This window comes from Anolis sagrei, chromosome 2 (assembly GCF_037176765.1).
Source record: "Anolis sagrei isolate rAnoSag1 chromosome 2, rAnoSag1.mat, whole genome shotgun sequence".
Classification (NCBI taxonomy): domain Eukaryota; kingdom Metazoa; phylum Chordata; class Lepidosauria; order Squamata; family Dactyloidae; genus Anolis; species Anolis sagrei.
Window position 1 is genome coordinate 46,081,764 of NC_090022.1, and position 20,163 is coordinate 46,101,926.

At 36.8% G+C, this 20,163-nt stretch overlaps 1 protein-coding gene across 5 annotated transcripts in view; it reads left to right on the forward strand.

Moving 5' to 3' along the window:
- ITPR1 (inositol 1,4,5-trisphosphate receptor type 1) overlaps nt 1-20,163 on the forward strand; it is a 259,894-nt gene that overhangs the window by 145,190 nt on the left and 94,541 nt on the right. For all 5 annotated transcript variants that reach the window (XM_060766304.2, XM_067463479.1, XM_067463478.1 and 2 more), the window contains 11 exons: nt 929-994; nt 3,827-3,964; nt 5,152-5,277; nt 5,888-6,088; nt 6,955-7,206; nt 8,138-8,263; nt 9,351-9,479; nt 14,409-14,529; nt 15,636-15,820; nt 17,547-17,695; nt 19,854-19,965. In XM_060766304.2, coding sequence (XP_060622287.2) covers nt 929-994; nt 3,827-3,964; nt 5,152-5,277; nt 5,888-6,088; nt 6,955-7,206; nt 8,138-8,263; nt 9,351-9,479; nt 14,409-14,529; nt 15,636-15,820; nt 17,547-17,695; nt 19,854-19,965 — 1,605 coding nt within the window. The remainder of the gene's footprint in view (nt 1-928; nt 995-3,826; nt 3,965-5,151; nt 5,278-5,887; nt 6,089-6,954; nt 7,207-8,137; nt 8,264-9,350; nt 9,480-14,408; nt 14,530-15,635; nt 15,821-17,546; nt 17,696-19,853; nt 19,966-20,163) is intronic.

Consider the following 20,163-nt stretch of genomic DNA (forward strand, 5'->3'; position numbering starts at 1 on the left):
TAAGGTGCTCTATCCCTTTAATTAAGAGATAATTTGACTTATATCCAGTTTAATTCAATTCACAAACACATTATCCAATTCTAGATGAGATAGATTATCTCTTTTTCCTAATTGTTTTATTCTGCTTTTCTCTTAATTGTTTTATTTAAGCCTAAATAGTAACAGAATGTATCTAACTACTTCACAGTAATAATTATTTTAATTTTGGGTTCTCTCCTACTTTCTTTCCCTTCTTTTGCCCTATATTTTAACATGCTTGTTCTTTCTCCTTGAATGTTTTGCTATCTTCATTTATGGGCTTGTTCATCTTTGTGCCAAAATGCTTTTTAAAAGGCTGAAATAATAAGTTTTAACAATACTACTTTAACAGTACTCTGTTATTCAGCTGCTTTTCACACTTCATGTTGGTTCCACCCATCATGTTATACTAACTTTCCATCTAAATCCAGTCCCGCCATGTTCAGAATTATTCTCACTAGATTGAGGTCTGGGATGAAGGCCAATATAACATGATGAGAAAAACTGCACACATGCATGTTTGTGTAATCTGAATATTGCCTTGAAATTTATCTATGACTAATCGCATTAACATTAATCATACTAAGACTTTAAGGTAGCTAATATTTTTTAAATTGCTACAAATACTTTTGTGTTTCAAAAACATTGTGAAAAACCCCTGGATATTCCACACATAAATAGTCATTCTGTTATATGTAAAATGGGATATATTTTGTAAAGAAGGTATTCAATACCTTTGTGAAGTTTATATTTAGGGATTCATTAAATGTGCAAACTGAGAAAAGATGAAAAAGATGAAGACTTTGCAGAAGCTTTAGAATGCTGGTGAGAAATACCTGATCAGATTTTGTACTGATGGCTCCAGAATTTAGAGGGGAAATCTAATCAATTAATCTTGCTTATCCCCTAGGAAGGCCACAGCAAATCCCGGAAACCTGAAAGCACTAGTAGCTATAATTACAGGGTGGTAAAAGAGGTAAGACTCCTCCTTTCACAGCTGCCCACTTTCCTTGCTCTGTCTTTTTTCTATGAGTTGAGGTCTGTTCTTTATCTGAAATGGAACATTCCCTGCCTAATAGAAAATAACAAGGTGACTCTTGATTGTGCAGAGCTTTGTGAATATACTGGAGTCTTTACAGACACAGAAGAGTTGTTGACTCTTGGCACCTGGGTAGAAGTTGTAATATCTAGGTCAGTGCTGTTTGCTAAATAGGTTAGATGTATATTTGTTAAACAGTGGCAAAACACTGGAAATATATATTGCAGTGATGTAGACCAGGGTGAGTAAAGTTCTGCCCATGATCTATTTTTGTTGCCCCACAGTTTGATTATTTTCCAAAATCCTCTAAATGCCCTCTAAGGGGACAGCTTTGCCATGTGACTTCTGGGTAATGTTTTGTAAAAATATCTCATCTGGACCTAAACTATGGAACGGATGTGGCAAAAATGGTTCCTATTCCCCCTAGAGCAGTGGTTCTCAACCTGTGGATCCTCAGATGTTTTGGCCTTCAACTCCCAGAAATCCCAGTTGGTAAACTGGCTGGGATTTCTGGGAGTTGTAGGCCAAAACACCTGGGGACCCACAGGTTGAGAACCACTGTCCTAGAGGATATTTCTTTCATTTTTCGCAGGGGGATTGGCATACCAATTGAATTGTTTCATGCTATAGGGACAGAATCCATCCAAATTCTAAACAAAAACTGGCAATGAAAATGGGGAAAAAACCATGATTTCCACAGTTTGGAAATGTTCAATATGTATTCTAATCCCTAAAAATGGGACACCAGGATTGTAGTAACTGTCAGACTACTCCATTAAGGAAGGGAAGAAACATCAGTAATTTAAGATATGCAGATGATGCTATATTATACTAGCAGACAGTAAATACCAAAATGATTAGGGAGGAATATCGAGGAAGTCAAGGCCACTACTGAACATTACGAAAACAAATAGGATGAACACAGATGACTTACATAACTTGAAAATAAAAATGGAGGAATTGAATTTCCTATACCTTGGCTCAGTCATAAATAAAAATGGAGACTGTAATCAAAAAATCAGAAGACTAGGTCTTGGAAAGGCAGCTATGAAGGAACTAGATAAGATCCTCAAGCATAAAGATGTATCATTAAATACCAAAGTCCAAATCAACAATGCCATCATATTTCCAATTTCTCTGTATGGTTGTGAAAACTGGATATGAAGAAAACTGCCAAAAAGTCAAATACACCATTTGAAGAGCCTGAACTCTTTCTAAAATGACTAAACTGAGACTGTCATACTTCGGACATAACATAAGATGGTATGATTCATTAGAAAATATGATGATACTTGGCAAGGTGGAAGGCAGTAGGGAAAGAGGACAACTAGATCACAGATGGATAAACTCAAGGAACCCATGGCCCTGAGTTCGCATGACCTGGATTCATAGGAACTCACTCATAGGATCACCATATGTTGAGTCCAACTTTTTGACACTGAGTAGGGCTGGGCGGTTTCGTTCGTTAATTTCGTAATTTGTTATTAATTCGTTATTTTTTTTATAACGAAGCGATATTGAACCATTCAGGAGCAACTAAAAATCGAAACGAATTTTTCAATTCGTTTCGTAATTGTTTCGTAATTGTTTCGAAATTGTTTCGAAATCATTTCGTTATTATTTCCGCATGTCTGGTGCAAGTTTTATAGTTGTTGTTTGTTTTATCAGTAAAAAAAATATAATTATCACACCAACAGTCAACAACAGAGGGAGAGGGAAGCTTCAGAAGTTCTCCCTGTCCCATTTGGAGTTTTTTTTAGCGTATTGCGCGGTCGCGTCCGCCATTAATGAATCGATTCGTAATTGTTTCGTAATTGTTTCGTAATTGTTTCGTAATTTCCGAAATTTCGTAAATTTTGAACTTTTTTAAAGAAAAATTTCGGAATTCTTTTAAAAATTGAAACGCAAAAACCCCCTAAAAACGAATCGAGTTTAGAAACAAATTTTTCCGTGTTTGCCCAGCCCTAACACTGAGCAGTGGAATAACAACACCAAGCAGTGTCACTTCAAAGGTCTGCTGGAAGGCATTGCAGACTACTAGCACTTGACAGTTTTCCAACCTGATCTTGCAGCGGTGGTACCATTGATGCATTTGATGATTCAGATAAACTAGACACTAAGATTATACAGCTTTCAAATAATGTAAGCAAGTGCTTCTGTCCACTTTTAAGAAGAAAGCAAAAGCAAAAGAATATTTAGTGTTATTTGCATATTATTTCCAGAGAAGAAACAAATCTCGACTTTACAGTTCTAGGGTGATATTACCAGCTTTCCATAGCTTGCACTGAAAGGGAAAAAAATCTATACTGTAGAAATCAGATTTTCTGGTCCGTATGATTTAGATAATTTAAGCACATCTGTTCTCTTTGCTGGTTATAACAAAGGGCATCAAAATGTTGTGAAGGCAATTAAGATCCACTGAATCTTTCCCCGCTCACTGGAATGTGAGAGCTGTGGGGATTTTCTTGGGTATTGTCTTTAGATTCTCAAACGGTGGAAAATCCTTTCCTTGAAAATGAAAAGTAATATACCCATTTCTATTCCTTCATTGTGCAATATACTCAGCTATGTCATAACTGCCATGTCTGCTACATACAACATAGTGTTTGTACATTTGTTGTCGTCGATTTGTTGTAAGTTCAGTCTCTTTGTTCAGTCCCTGCATATTGCTTCATTTTGTGGTCTGTTGAGGACAAGTGTTTTCTTCGTAGCCCATCTGGGGAAAGCATCAACATATTATCAGGTTCTAAAATAAGTATGTCTTTACAGATTTTGCTTCGACTTAGCAAGCTTTGTGTCCAGGAGAGCATCTTGGTCAGGAAAAGTCGGAAACAGCAGCAAAGGTTGCTCCGAAATATGGGAGCTCACACAGTGGTTCTGGAGCTCTTACAAATCCCATATGAGAAAGTGAGGTTTGCATGCATCTATTACTTTACAATCTGTCAACAAAACACTATTTTGAGAGATCATTCTAAAACATATTTCTTACAAGCTGCATTGTATATCAAAGAACTGGTGTTAATTTTTAAAACTAAGAAATAATTTATTTGTTTTGAAAATACATTAATTGCTTCTGTGTGATATCTTGGCCGTATATAGAGGTATAGTGATCAAAAGACGTTTAGAGCAATGACTTTACATTTCTATTCAAGTGACCATAATGCAGTGTAGAACTTTTCAAGCCTTTTCTAACTATGCTAAGGCAAACACAAAGCAATGTGGCTCTTACAGTGGTAGTCATTAACTCCCAAGTCAAACCAATTGACCAGGGAACCTGCTTTAAGGGTCCTGATGGAGTAGTAAGAGAAGCCAAATAAATTATGGGCTCCCTAAAGGTTAGTCAAATCATGAGACAAAAACAGGTGTACATACCTGTTCATTGTGATTTTTAAAGCCAACAGCAAAGATATTCCTCCTTCAGTCAGCAAAGGAAAAGCATGAATAGATTTGTGGGTTTTGCAGTTAATCGGTGATCCTCTGGTTCAAATACTGATCTTGCTGATATCTTGTTTTGGAAATTCAGAGGAGAAAAGCCATGTTTTCAAAATATCTGATGTTGTTTCCAGCTAACATCTTCCTTGAAAAGAAGTTTTGCTGTATATGTTATGCTGTAAGCATTATCTAGATGTAAGCAAATGATGTGGAGTCCAACAGTAATTAAATAAACTTAGTAATAATGATGATTGAGGCAAAGCTTAGACAAACTTTTTCTTGGATTCCTCAACCAGGTCTCCAGTGTTTATACAGATTCAGGGATTTCTTCGGGTTTTGATTTGAAGTTATTATAGGTACTTAATGCTGACTGTGAACAAAGAGCATCTAAATTTCATGTGCCCAAGACAGAAGTGAATCATTGTAGGGTTTTGCTGTAGTTTCAAAAGATTAAGGAGTTATTACAGACTAATGTGATCATTTCAACATCAAAGAATATTGAAAAATGTTTCGATGTTTTAAGTATTCATCCAAATTTATATATTTTTTGAGGAAAATCTAAATATAGATGCTTATAGATTAGACATTTGCTTAAATCCATGTTTTTTTCAATAGCAATTACATTCTAAACCTTGGGAGTTGTTTCTTTGTTGTATTAACAGGCCGAAGACACAAGGATGCAGGAGATCATGAAACTTGCCCATGAGTTCCTACAAAACTTCTGTGCTGGAAATCAGCAGAATCAAGCTTTGTTACATAAGCATATAAATCTATTTCTGAACCCTGGGGTAAGAAGTTATTTACTGAATACCATGTGTTGATTGATTGATTGATTTTTTTTTAGAGAGGAAGGCCTTTTATCATTTCCACCAGATTTTTTTTTTAACATAAGGTCTTGAGTTATGTATAGGAACTCTCTTTTAAAATGGGACTTTCTCACCTTCCCCTATTTATTAAGACCTTCTTACCTGGCAGTCCATAATAAATCGGAGTGCAGTCTACTGCAGGCTGTGACTTATGCTCCTTCAACCATACATAATGCAACCTATCAGCCACAAATGCTATCAGTTTTAAGTATCCTGTTTTTTCTACACTCAAACAAAAAGAAAACTATAGGGTTTGGCAGCTGATAAACCTAATGTCCCTAAATCCACATGTTATTTCTAGCTAACAAAGATTCATACAATCAACTATGGAATTATAATTGTGTTGTGAATATTCAGAAAGATCCTGTCTGTTGACCAGGCCTAACATTTGTCAGTACACTTTTAATCATTTTCTTTATTAGTTCTGTCTGTAATACAGACATAGATAATCTCGAAAACATTCCAGATTTTCCACAGCTTTGTTCTGGTGTTTTATTTATGTGCTTTTCTCTATTTGTCATCCTCTTTGCAGATCCTTGAGGCAGTGACTATGCAGCATATCTTCATGAATAATTTTCAGCTTTGCAGTGAAATTAACGAGAGGGTTGTTCAGCACTTTGTCCACTGCATTGAAACACATGGAAGGAATGTCCAGTACATTAAGTTCCTTCAGACGATTGTTAAGGCTGAAGGAAAGTTCATTAAAAAGTGTCAGGATATGGTCATGGCTGAGGTGAGAAGGCTATGTACAAATCTGATGTTTCTGGGACTATGATCTGCCTTAGAAATATTTTTGAGAAATTAAATTGATTTGGTGAATGTTACTTTTTAAAAAGCTTAGGACTGTATGAGGGTAAACAAATTGAAACTTAATCCAGACAAGGCAGAGGTGCTCCTGGTCAGTCGGAAGGCAGATCAGGAAATAGGGATTTAGCCTGTGCTGGATGGGGTCACACTCCCCCTGAAGACACAGTCCACAATTTGGGGTCATCCTGGATTCAGCACTGAACCTGGAGGCCCAGATATCTGCAGTAGCCAAGAGGATCTTTACAGAATTAAAATGTGTGTACCAACTGTGCCTGTTCCTTGAGAAGCCAGACCTGGCCACGGTGGTACATGCCTTTATTACATCCTGTCTGGATCACTGTAACATTGATGATTAATACTGTTTAATGTTTGTATATTTGTGGACTTTAAATTGTATTGAAATACTTTTAATGTAAACTATTTTGAATCTCCTTTGTGGAGATAAAAGGTGGGATATAAATAATAGTAATAATAATAGGTCAAAAATGTATCCTTAAATTACTTTGAGCCTGTCTTTATGAGTAAGCTGTATGAGTTTTTGATCTGAGCCTTGATGGAACTGGACATTCTGTGAACACAACTAAATCGCCACTGTTGTGCCATTTTTGTGTGCAAAAACAAAGATTTAGCACCAAAAGAATCCTTTTGCAATCTCACCCAGCTGGGGGAAATAGTTGGAAATTGTTTAGTTTTGCATGCAGGAAAAACATCAACAAATGTCTACATACTTAAATATTCACAATTTTAAATTGGTCTTTTGTTTCCTGAATTATCACACTCTTCTTTTGATAGCTGGTCAACGCTGGAGAAGATGTTCTTGTTTTCTACAATGACAGAGCCTCTTTCCAGACATTGGTGCAGATGATGAGATCAGAACGCGACAGGATGGATGAAAACAGTGCTTTGATGTATCACATCCATTTAGTGGAGCTGCTGGCAGTTTGTACGGAGGGGAAAAATGTCTACACGGAAATCAAGTGCAACTCTTTGCTCCCTTTGGACGACATTGTTCGGGTGGTAACTCATGAGGATTGCATACCTGAAGTAAGATCCCCTTTTGTGTGGTAGAGCTGTTAAATGCTTACTCCGCACATGTATTAGCAAGGGCAAGGCTAAAGAACAAGATGCCACGTATTATCTGCTGATACAGGTTTCATACTGTATATATTTGCTTTCTTGAAATGGCAGGAAGAGAGAAATGTAGGGTTTTTTGCTATCTGTTATTTGGAAGCCATGGTTAGATCTACAAAGTTCTCTGTTTTAAATTAGCTAATGACCTGACATGTTGCTACTGAGTAACACAACAGCGGAAACAAACACTCCAAAGTTAGACTAAAGTTGAACTAACTTTAATACTAGACTTCTGTTGTATGAATACCAAATATGATATGGCAAAGTCCACAATAATGATATGCACATAGGCTGGAATTAATAACTTCTATTTGGCCAACATTCTTGCGAATTTTATTTAGAAACTACAATTTTAACCATGCATTATTTTGAAATACGTCTTTTTTTCTTCCCCTCATGGGTCTTTTCTTCTTGTTGCTAATAGAAGTATTTTATTTCTGATAACTAGATCTAAAGGTTAGCAACTGATTATTTGTAATTATTATACCGAAACATGAAAAGTACCCTTAATGGTCTTTCATTTTTCCTAAATTAATGGTAAAACCGTAGAAGCAGCATTTAACCCTGTTACAATAAATTGAGACTGGGAACCTGATACTGTTGGACTCTGGTTCCCATCTGATGTAGCCAGATTGGTTAAGGCTAATTGAAGCAATCATCTCTGGAAGGTGAGAGTATCTTTTATCCTATTGTAAGTGAATGTTATCAGAAGAACAACCAACTTTTACTCCCATTCATAGAAAATGTCCAGAAATTGCTGAGATCTAGTTTATTTCCTTTTTTACAACTAGAGATAGGGGTGTTTTAATATGTGTGCAATGTTCTATTAATTTTGTACCTACAGGTTAAAATTGCCTATATCAACTTCCTAAATCATTGCTACGTAGACACAGAAGTGGAAATGAAAGAGATTTATACTAGCAATCACATGTGGAAGCTTTTTGAGAACTTCCTTGTTGACATCTGTAGGGTAAGTATTTTCTTTTATAACTAGAAATATTATTAAAATGTCATACATTGTATACACAATCCTGGCCACTATTTATTATTTATCATGAAGAGCTGTTACCTTTTGTCCCTGCTTCACTTGACTCCTTTGGCTACATTTGGATTCATGTTGTTATGGCCCTCCAATTCATTTCTGACTTATGACAACCCTAAGGACAAACCTATCATTGGTTTATGGTAAAATTTATTGAGAGGGGGTTTGCCTTGCCATCCTCTGAGGCTGAGAGTGCATGACTTGCCCAAAGACATCCAGTCAGTTTCTGTAACTGAGAGCGGATTCAAATCTTGTTCTTCCCAGTTTAGTAGTTTAGCATTCAAACCACTACACCACACTAGTTCTTTTGATTCATGTAATATCTTTATCTATGGAAGCACATGAAAATTCCCCATAGTGTCAAGGTTTCTAGGGTTATTTTGGAGATAATTTGGAAAGATTTGGGGCTAGTACTTTTGAATTTTAAATATATTATTACTATATTGCTCTTCAAATAATAACACAGTCCAACAAAAAAAATCTTAGTGTCTTGATTTTTAGGCCTATTCCTGGTGTTATTTGGGTTGCTGATTCAGATTGGATAGATAGACCACATAAATAGATAGTTTTTAGATATGGTTTTTTAGATAAGGTTATCATGTTTTTCTATGGGCGAGCAGGTGACATTGATAGATGCCATATGTTCTGTGTCTCAAAAACTGGAGCTGATAGGGCAAAATGATGCCATTTTGGAATCGGCCAGTCAAATATACTCAGAAACAGGTCTAACATTTGAGGAACCAAAACATGTGTTGTCCAGTGTAACCAATGTAACATTGTTTAAATGCTTAATTAACAACTGACATGAATGCTTTAACCATTTCCAGTAATGTTTTGAAAAACAAGTGTGCAACCAAACACTGTATCCTAACTCCTTAAAAGAGGACCCCTACTAAGAATTGTATGTTGTATTCCATTTACAGTTTAGGACGGTTTTGCCAGTTTTTATTTTGCAAGGCATTATCATACCTGCATTGCTGTTGTTGGCTTTTTAAACGACTGAATTGTTTCACAGACCTGTAACAACACCAGTGACAGGAAGCATGCAGATTCCATACTGGAGAAGTACGTGACGGAGATTGTGATGAGCATTGTTACCACTTTCTTCAGTTCTCCATTTTCCGATCAGAGTACCACATTGCAGGCAAGTAAGGAGCAGGGACATTGATATAGAGTTTGGCTTGTTTTCCTTTTTCCGGATGCCTTTGGAGAGGCCACAAACAACACACATTGTTGTTCCTTTGTGTAAATTCTGCAATGTGACTACACTTGTGTGAGATATATATATCTTATATATATATATATCTATCTAGGATTTTCAGAGCTGAAGGACAAAACCTCCAATATAACTAAGCAAAGGTCTCCAGAATGGTGATAGCAAGGGAGGCAGGTGCTTTCACTGAAAAGAATATCATAATTTACTGCTTCCAGTAGAGCACTGTCTCATTTATGCTTGCTGTCGATTGCTCCTGATGTTTGTCACAAAGGATGGAGTTTTTGTGGCAGATGTTGGAGTTGTTGGAGTGGATACTATGCAATTATTCCCATTCGTAGACACAGTTCTGATGCCAGTTGGGTTTCTGTTATGGTTATAGTTCTGTGTCAGCTATTAGTCTTGCCTAACCATCTGCAAATGTGTCACAGATGTCACTGGTAATGTTCCTTGATTGAACAAGGAAAGAGAGGCATCTATAACATGCCACTGTGTGTTTCCCTAGTCAGTGGAGACATCGGATAAACCAGCGATTGGTGGTAGAAAAGTGTTAGAGCAACAGAGCTGTGTGTCCCATGCCGCCTGCCATGTGATCCCTAGGCAAGTCTTATGCCTTTAGGAATTGCATCTTGTCTCCAGTTTTGAATTTAGATTCAGATGTCCATATGATTGCCTTCAATAAATAAGAGGCTGCAAAATATCTTGAGCTCTGCTTCTTGAAGTACAAATGACTATGGCCAGCATAGGATGAACATGGCTCCATGCACACAATTATTTATGCACTAATGTGCATATTATACCTTCATGTCTAATATATAAGGAATCATATTAGTAGGGAATTCTTTCCCTGTTTTCTTTTGTGCCATTATATACATGATTGACTTGCCCTTTGCTCCCACTCCCATGGAGACATGTGGAAGCCTTGGCAGATGCCTATCAGCTTTTGTCACAATAACAGCAAATGCCTAGATTCAGTGACACTGTAATGGTAGAGGGAAATTATAGGCAACTCTCATTAAAATTTGAGTAGTTTAAATATTTTTCACCTCCTTGCAGGAGATGGCTCTTCTCAACCTTTCCATCTCCTAATTGCTTTCATTCTTGTATTTAGCAATGGCTAGCAAAGACTAATCAAAACACAGAAAAATAAAGTCAGATGGATGTGAGATTTCAACTATAAATGCTGGAGGTTGGCAGTAATATACTGCATTTAAAATATTCTGAGAGCCATTAGGTGCACTGCACTAATGGATGGGATGAAACACAACAGCAGTTGTGTAATCATGTAATCGATAATATTTTTAGTCAATTTAAAGGGCATCTGTAGAGTCATTTCAACAGGACTGTTCAAAGTTTCATGCCATTATCCCATCAAAACTGAGACATTTCTTCGAAGTAACAGGAAATAATGAATAAGCAACACTTGCTATTTTTATAACGCTGTTGTAATGAGTAATAACAATACATGGCATTGTGAGCAGTAAAATGAGTAAACTGAACAATTTGCTTTTGAAAAGTAAATTTTCTAGGTCTGCTGTATCATAGCACAATTATTTAATATAATTTCCACACTGTTGCCTATGCAGTAAACATACAGGCTCACCACTGACTTCTGATTTTTTCAAAATATAATGGGTTAACCTTCCTTTTTGAAGAGAGGAAATAACCTCAACATTTTATTTTATTTTATTTTAATTGTCAGCATAATGTAATCACATGTAATTTATGATGTCACACTTCCAAATTCCCTAGAGTCCATTTTCTTCCAACACAATATTTATTATTTATTTAAAACATTTATACTTGGTCCTTCTCGACCTCCGTGGAGGGCAAAATCCCTCTGTGCCATGTGATAAATTATTTTGGAACCGAAGGGAGTTTTGATGCTATTCCTGGCATAGGTAGGAAAGGAAAGTTGTATGATGGATCAATACTAAATTCAGAATAAAATGGGACGGTTTCCCCCTGTAGATTTTTTGCTTCATTTTTGTTTTTGTTTTTTTGCCTTTCTAGTGCTCTTAATGGGAGGAAACTAACTGTCTGTTGTCATATTTGTTGAGGGGTTGTCTTGGAAATGGGGCATCTTGGGACTTTCAGGTGCTTGCCATTGTGCCAGGGAGGAGGGCACATTACCTGCTTAAGGAAAGCTTCTTGCTGCTACACAGATATTTTTAGTACCCGTGATAGTCTCTTAGGGCCTTTCCAAACAGGCCCAAAATGCAAGACTTGTCTCGTTTTTACCTGAGGCGTCCAAATGACGTCTCAGGTAAAACTGAATCTTTAAGAGTGAGGGCCCTGTGGGGACTGATTCCCACGACTGCTAAGTAGCTATTTTGCTTCTTTGGACTCCCAAAAGCCTGGAGGAACAGGATGGTGCTCTTCTCCCAGCCCCCATTTTGTCCCCAAAATCTGCATGCAGTGCAGACCCCTCTCTACAGTCCTCTTGATACAAGAAAATGCTGTGTCAGGAGGTGGGGGGGGGATTTTCCCTCCAGTGAGTATTGGGGGTGAGATGGGGGTCTGGAGGGGGACTGGATGGCATCCCGGGTCAACCTTTGGTTGATTCAGGGATGCCATCTTGCCTCCCCTGCCAGGAAAGCCTGGGTTCAACCCAGAAGGTGGGAACTAGAACACAAGAAAAAGTGGGTTGTTTTAACCCATTTCTTTTTGGAATTTTAGCATAGTGTAGAAAGGCCTTTAGGTGATGTCCCTGGTAAAAACAGTTGCTAAGGAATATAACTTAAATAACTTAAATACAGTTTGGGCAGTGTAAGAAGCTGTGGTTTTTCCATTTCTGTGTTTCCGCTTTGACTGAGGATACTGTTTTATAACATTTTTTCCCCCTTTAATCCTTTCCTACTTTCTCAACATAACAGAGATCAATTTTTGTCAAAATGAAAGAGGTATTTTATGTAGTTGCTAATGCATTGTGTTTTTATGTTAGTATCACCAGTAGCTAGTCAAGATGCTTAAGCTGTAGATAGCATAATATGCAAATATTTTCCAAAACTGATATGTGTGTTTCCTGCAATTTAGATGAAAGCCATTTTGCTTCTTAATAGAATATAAACAGAATATCCCTGCTACAGTATAGAAAAAAGCATAGAAATGCTTATATGATACAATGTTTGACATAACAGGACTCTTCCTTTCCCATGTTTTTTTCTGGGAGGAAAATATATGTGATAGATCCATATTCATTAATTATCTTAATTGCTGTGAGTTTTCTGGGCTGTATGGCAATTTTTTAGAAGCATTCTCCAGCCATGAAAGCCTTCAACAACACATTAGTTATCTTGTTTTCAAATCTGAAGCTGGAAATGTGGAGTTTGCAGGTACTGGATTCTAGAGACACAATTTTCTGTTAGTTTTCATTTAGAAGACTGCCTTCTGCGCTAGTGCATTTTTAATCTTGATGGTCTGAGTTAATTGTAACCATTGTTTTACAATATATGTATAGCTTAGAACAGCCTTCCTAAATCTGGGGGTTAGGACCCCTGGGGGGTCACAAGGGGGTGTCAGAGAGGTTGCCAAGGACCATCAGAAAACACAGTATTTTCTGTTGGTCATGGGAGTTCTGTGTGGGAAGTTTGGCCCAATTCTATTGTTGATGGGGTTCAGAATATTCTTTGATTGTAGGGGAACTATAAATCCCAGCAACTACAACTACCAAATGTCAAGGTCTATTCCCCCCAAACTCTGCCAGTGTTCACATTTGAGCATATTGAGCATTCATGCCAAGTTTGGTCCAGATCCATCATTGTTCCAGTCCATAGTGCTCTCTGGAGCTAGGTGAACTACAACTCCAAAATTCAAGATCAATGCCCACCAAACCCTTCCAGTATTTTCTGTTGGTCATGGGAGTTCTGTGTGCCAAGTTTGGTTCAACTCCATCATTCGTGGAGTTCAGAATGCTCTTTGATTGTAGGTGAACTATAAATCCCAGCAACTACAACTCCCAAATGACAAAATCTATCCCCCTAACCCCATAGTGTTCAAATTTGGGTGTATCATTTGTGCCAAATTTCGTCCAGTATATGAAAATACATCCTGCAGGTCAGATATTTACATTATGATTCACAACAGTAGCAAAATTATAGTTATGAAGTCGCAATGAAAATAATGTTATGGTTGGGGGTCACTGCAACATGAGGAACTCTATTAAGGAGTCTCGACATTAGGAAGGTTGAGAAACTGTGGCTTAGAACCTTTAGAGAGTTTTGTAATAATAATAATTACTATTGTTGTTATTACTATTTCACAGTTTGAGGCAGGTTACCACACAGTTAAAATATATTACCATAAAATACCTATTACAAAATACATATATAATAACGCATACAATAATATGTTACAATACATAGTCCAAAAGTTAAAATACAAATAGAATTTAAATTTAAAATTCATACTTTGCTTCTCAAAGTAATACATTATTTTGCTTAAAATAGTACCCTGCACCAGGTAGAAAGAGTACGACACAAAACAAAACAGTGTAAATCCTCTTGGACTTCCCTGTTCTATCCATTCCTTTTAAAAATATTATTGAGGAGTTGCCTTTGAGAGGGGCGGTATATAAATATAGTAAATAAATAAATACAATAAGGAGTATTTAAGATTTAATTTAAAACAATTTCCCCAGATCTCCAAAACAAAGTGAGATATACCTTGGTATAAGAATCAGAAGTGACTTTTTATTCCATTTATAGATGGAAATGGATAGAAAAGGATACAGAATGACTCACTCCTCCAATATAGCAGGCCCCTCAGTTTTGCTGAACATAAGAACACACTTTCTAAACCTTTCCTCACCCCGCACCCCAAATCCTTCTGGACTTACCTTTATGGTTTGCTTGTTTTTAGACTCGCCAGCCTGTGTTTGTGCAGCTCTTGCAAGGTGTCTTCAGGGTCTACCACTGCAATTGGCTCATGCCTAGCCAGAAGGCATCAGTAGAAAGCTGCATTAGAGTACTTTCAGATGTAGGTAAGAAAACTATATGTGTGTATGAATTTAAACAAAATACATGTAAACCCTTTTTATTTGATGATCTGTCTGAGTGATGAGAAAACTCCATTATTTCCAACTACTGGAGTTAAAGCTATGAGTAAATTCTCTCTCTCTCTCTCTCTCTCTCTGTGTGTGTGTCTGCATTTACCTACGTCTAAGATACATACTTCTTTGAGTAATGAGTTAACAGAACTTTATAAATTAAGTAACAAAATGTTTTGGCTTCAGCATTCTTCAGTTGCTAAAAATAAAAGTGGACTGGATCCAAATTGCAGGTTTATTTATTGTGTGTGTGTGTGTATCTGTTAGTTTCTGGTTGGTGCTTTCCAGGCTACTTGTATTTTCTCCCTTTTGGTAAAGTTTAGGGGAAATGATGTTAAGGCGATGTCTTGCCATCCTGAAATTTATGCCGCTCTCCAACAAAGATGACTGTATTCAACATTAATTTTACTTATGAATTGCTCCACTTATATATTCAGATTTTGCTAATGCCAACTACATATTCTCCCGTGTGTTTTTACCAATATTTGCTTAGTTTAAAGCTGCTTCGTGTTCCCTCATATAAAGTGGTATAAACAAGTTGGGACAATGAATAAATGTTTCTCTCTGAAACTGACTTGAACTCCCATTCATAAAAACCCAAACTTGAATTCAGTTGTATTACCTTGTGAATGCATTGTTAAACTATCCTTAAACAGAACTGGGAAGAATTAACTTCTCAAATTTTCAAACATGCCACGTACAAAAGGCTCTTTTTCTTTTGTGGGAATATATTTTATGAGCTGGGTTGTTGTAGATATTTCGGGCTATATGGCCATGTTCTAGAAGCATTCTCTCCTGATGTTTCGCCTGCATCTATGGCAGGCATCCTCAGAGATTGTGAGGTCTATTTTATGAACATTGCAGACTGCTGATCAATTTGTGTCCTTTTCACGTGTTCCTCTTCACAAACAGGTACTAGAAAGCACATATTATGATCCACAGGCAAAAGAAGAGACAAGTACTTTACATGTTAATGCAGCTTTCTGTAAGGAAAGCTATACGAGATAATTGTTGGATAAAATGTACTTTGTCTTTTTCAGCAAAAAGTAGAACGATTGCTATTCCAGTGGATCTGGACAGCCAAGTTAACAATCTCTTCCTGAAATCGCATAACATAGTACAAAAAACAGCCATGAATTGGAGGATGACAGTAAGGAACGCTGCGAGGCGAGACTCTGTGATGGCTGCTTCAAGGGATTATCGCAACATTATTGAGAGACTGCAGGTCAATAAGTATTTTGGTGTCTGTTTTTTTTAACATTAACCATATATTTATATGAACCAATGGTATTAGAGCCTTGACAAATTCACGATCTGTCAACTGCAAAAGGCCACTTTTCTTGGATCTGTGCGAATCATTTGAAAATACATCACACAGTCCTAGATGCTTGGGAAGTATTCGACTTGTGATTTTATGATACGAAATCCAGCATATAGATCTCATTTGCTGTGACATACTGTGTTTTTGTGTCAGTAAAATAATAATAATAATAATAATAATAATAATAATAATCTATATAAATAAAAATGCAATGTTCGTTTGTGGGATTAACATAACTCAAAAAACATTGGACGAATTGACACCAAATTTGGACACAATACACCTATCTGCCAACAAGTGACCATCACTCGTAAAAACACTGAAAAACACAGCAGAAGGGACTTAAAAAGTAAAAAAAAGCGCATTATAATACTTGCGCAAAACCACATATATACACAAATATATGCACATACATATACACACACAAAGCAGATTGGGGCAACAGCAAACTGGGCAACAGCAACATGTGGCAGGGGACAGCTAATAATAATAATAATAATAATAATAATAATAATAATAATAATCAACTTTATTTATACCCCACCACCATCTCCCGAAAGGGACTTGGGGCAGCTAACATGAGGCCAGGCCCAAACAAGTTACAATAAAACAAAAGTACATATAAACAGAATAATAACATCAAATAAAATACTTAATAAAACATAGTAATGAAATAAAAATAAACTCATAATAAAAACAAATTATAAAATGGAATAGACTAAAACTAATTTTATAACAAATTATAAAATGGAATAGACTAAGACAAAGAAAGTGAGGCTCATGGATAAAAATGGATAGAATTTGATAAAACCCATGGATGAGATGGGTAGAAGGTGCTATGATTTGTGGAGGGCTCGGACGGAATAGCAGTAGTCTTAACTCATCAGTCCCTGAAATTACATATGACAATTTGAGGTGATACTTTTTTCTAGTGTTCTACCAAATACCAGTACATTTTCACAAAGAGGAAAATTGGTACTCTCTTGCTTTAATGATACTGTAGTCATCGAAAATTGGTTGTCACTCCACACAAAAGCTGTTTTTGATGTGATACCTGTGTTCACCAGCAGAGTGCAATCCAAGGACACCAAACTGATTGAAACTTACTGTATCTAGTAAGACAAGTGGAATATAAGGGAAAATATTCCAGTGGGTTCCAACCGGTCTTGATCTCTTTGGGAACACACTATTTCATTATCTCCTTGTTCTCACCAAGTTTTTATTGGGTTGCTGTGAGTTTTCTGGGCTATATGGCCACGTTCCAGAAGCATTCTCTCCCACATCTATGGCAGGCATCCTCAGAGGTTAAAGGGTCTGTTGGGAATTAGGCAAGTGAGGTTTATATATCTGTGGAATGTTTTTTATTGTCACTTTAATACTTCTACTTACAGTAAGAAAGAACAACTGCGAAGTCTGTAGTGTGTTTGTTTTTGCAAGTTAGGGATACAGTTTTTGAATGGTCCTACATTCTCAATGGCAAGTTCTTTTGTTAGACATGAGATATTTATTATTCAACAACATCAGTGGAGTAAGCAGTGACTGCAACCATCAGAAGCACCTTTTTTAAGAAATGAAGGTTTTTCAACTTTATTAATTTTTCCTTATCATAATTATCATATCTGCACTTCAGGATATAGTGTCAGCTTTGGAAGATCGCCTACGCCCGCTTGTCCAGGCTGAGTTGTCTGTGTTGGTGGATGTCCTTCATAGGCCAGAGCTGCTCTTCCCAGAAAACACAGATGCTAGAAGGAAATGTGAAAGTGGAGGCTTCATTTGCAAGTAAGTCATGCTGGGTGTATTTAATTCCTTTCCAGTAAATTCATTTCAGTTTGTTAGAAATGAACTATCATTTTATTTATTGAGTGTTTATTAAGTAAAACAGGCTGCTATTGCTGCTAAGGCCTACAGATTCTGGATACAGATAATAGCTTTGTATCTAGAGAAAAGTGTCATTTTTATTCATTAGCCATTATAGGATAGGACGGAAGAAAGAAACCCTGGACTGTTACTACTGATGACATCTTTGCATCTCAAAAAGCACCTCATTTTACTCTTCCTGTGAAGTTTTAGTAATTGATTGTAATTGCTGTTTTAATGTTTTACTGTAATATGTATTATGATGTTTTATTGATTGTATGTGATATTATGGTTGGAAACCGGTCTGAGTCCCTCAAGAGAGGTGAGAAGGTCGGTATACAAAACTTTTAAATAAATAAATAAATAATAAGTTTCTAGACTCATTAAAGACTTTTCTATTGATTACACTGTTCATGGTTTATTTTGTTTTTCAAACAAAATAATTTTATAACACTTTATAAAGAAATAGTTGTAAATTGTGAGTCCTGGTTGTATTTGTAGGGTTTCCAAACCACCTGTTGGAAAACCTAGCATTTCAAATGTGTGCTTTGGAAACCCTTAATCATTTTAGTTTCCTTATTGATATATTATTTATTAGGCTTGTGCACGTATTCGGTTTGATCAGTTCTCTTCAGCCAATCTGACTTGTTTGGCTGGTCCTAACGGTAAAGGCTCAGCTGCCTTGTTTTTTTCGGCCAGAACAGGCCACGCGGCAGCCAATCATGGCTCCTCCTTTCCTATTTGGCATCATGCGGCACTCAAAGAAACTGCCTTGTGCTCTCATGGGCTTTCTCTGTGAGCCCTGAGTGTTGGGCCAATCAGAATAGAAGAATGCTGTGATGTGTCTTACACAAGCTATTTAATCGGGTGAGCGCCTGCATTGCTCTCAGTTGCATCCTGGCTCTAGAGAGATGCTTCAATCCAATTGCCTTGCTGCTCACTCTCAGCTTGAATTTCTGGCTTGTCTTGGCCTCTCTAACATTGAATCTTTTCAATTTTACTTTATTTTTTTATTCTTTTTATTTAGTGGGACTGGGAGTTGGAAAAATGCAGGATGGGTGGGTAGGTTGCGTGCATACATTTGGGGATTTGGGAGAAAGAAAGAGCATTTCTTTGCTCTTGGTGTGTGTGTGTGTGTTTTTTAATAAAAATGGGTGGCTCTGAGAGCCTTGAGTCACCCTTTAGATTCAGAAAATACTTTTTAAAGATAATAATAATAATTAGTAATAATAATCCCAGCAAACAAGCAGAAAAGCCTTGTTCTTAGAAAACTGCTACCTAGTTATCTACCTAGAAATAATTTGATTCCTTTGCAAAGAAATTCTCTGTGTTTATATTCTCTCCATTTTCTCTGCCTTCTGAATTTCAAGTAATAATAATAAGTATTAATAACAATCCTTTGGCTGTTGCCAGTAATGAGGCACTGGGCTGTGTGATGTGGAAGTGCATCTTTAACATTTGGCAGGAAGCAATGGTACCCTAACTGGAGAAGTTACAGGGCAGGTCCAGTGGGGGATACCTTTTTGGAAATTTTTTAAAGGAGATTTTATTTATAAAAAGGAAAAAAATCCTAAAAAATCAGGGGATGACCCAAACATTATGAAACGTTGTGGGCTAACAGTGGTTGATGTAACCTCCAAGTATGGTCATTTTCATCCCAATACCCCTTCAAATAAAAGGAAGGGGAGCCCAGGAGCCCCCCCCTCCCCATTGCTGACAATGGCCTGGATCTAGCGACATTTTTCAGCTGTGGACCGAAAACAGCTATTCGACTACCCACCTGTTTTCAGGAGGCGTACAAAAACAGATCCGGGGATCTCATGAAATTTGGTCAGCAGAAACGGATCAAGGCTCAGCTGGAATGCACAAGCCTAGTCTTTATTCTCTCCGTCCAGATCTTATTTGTCACATCTATTCTTAGTAGCAATGTAAATTTGAGCAAGTGAAGAATATGCCACGTGTTGACCTATTGTATAATGTATTCTCTCCTCAACACTTGATATAAGTAGCAGCAAATACCTTCCTAAGTGATTAGAGGTTATAATGTTGAAACAAACTGTGATCAATTGGTTGTTTTCAGGTTAATCAAGCATACTAAACAGCTGCTGGAAGAAAATGAGGAAAAACTTTGCATTAAAGTATTGCAGACGCTCAGGGAAATGATGACCAAAGACAGAGGATATGGAGAGAAGGTACTTTAATTTACTGTCTGTCACTCTGGTTTTTCAACTTTTCAACATAGTAAAAGAAAGATGTTGATTCTAATTACACCATTTTCCAAAGATTATACTAGCATATGCAGTTGAATTGCTCTTATTTATTTATGACTGGTGATTCCCAAGGCATTTCAGTTACTTCTTTTTCCCTCACTGTAGAAGGATAATGTTAAT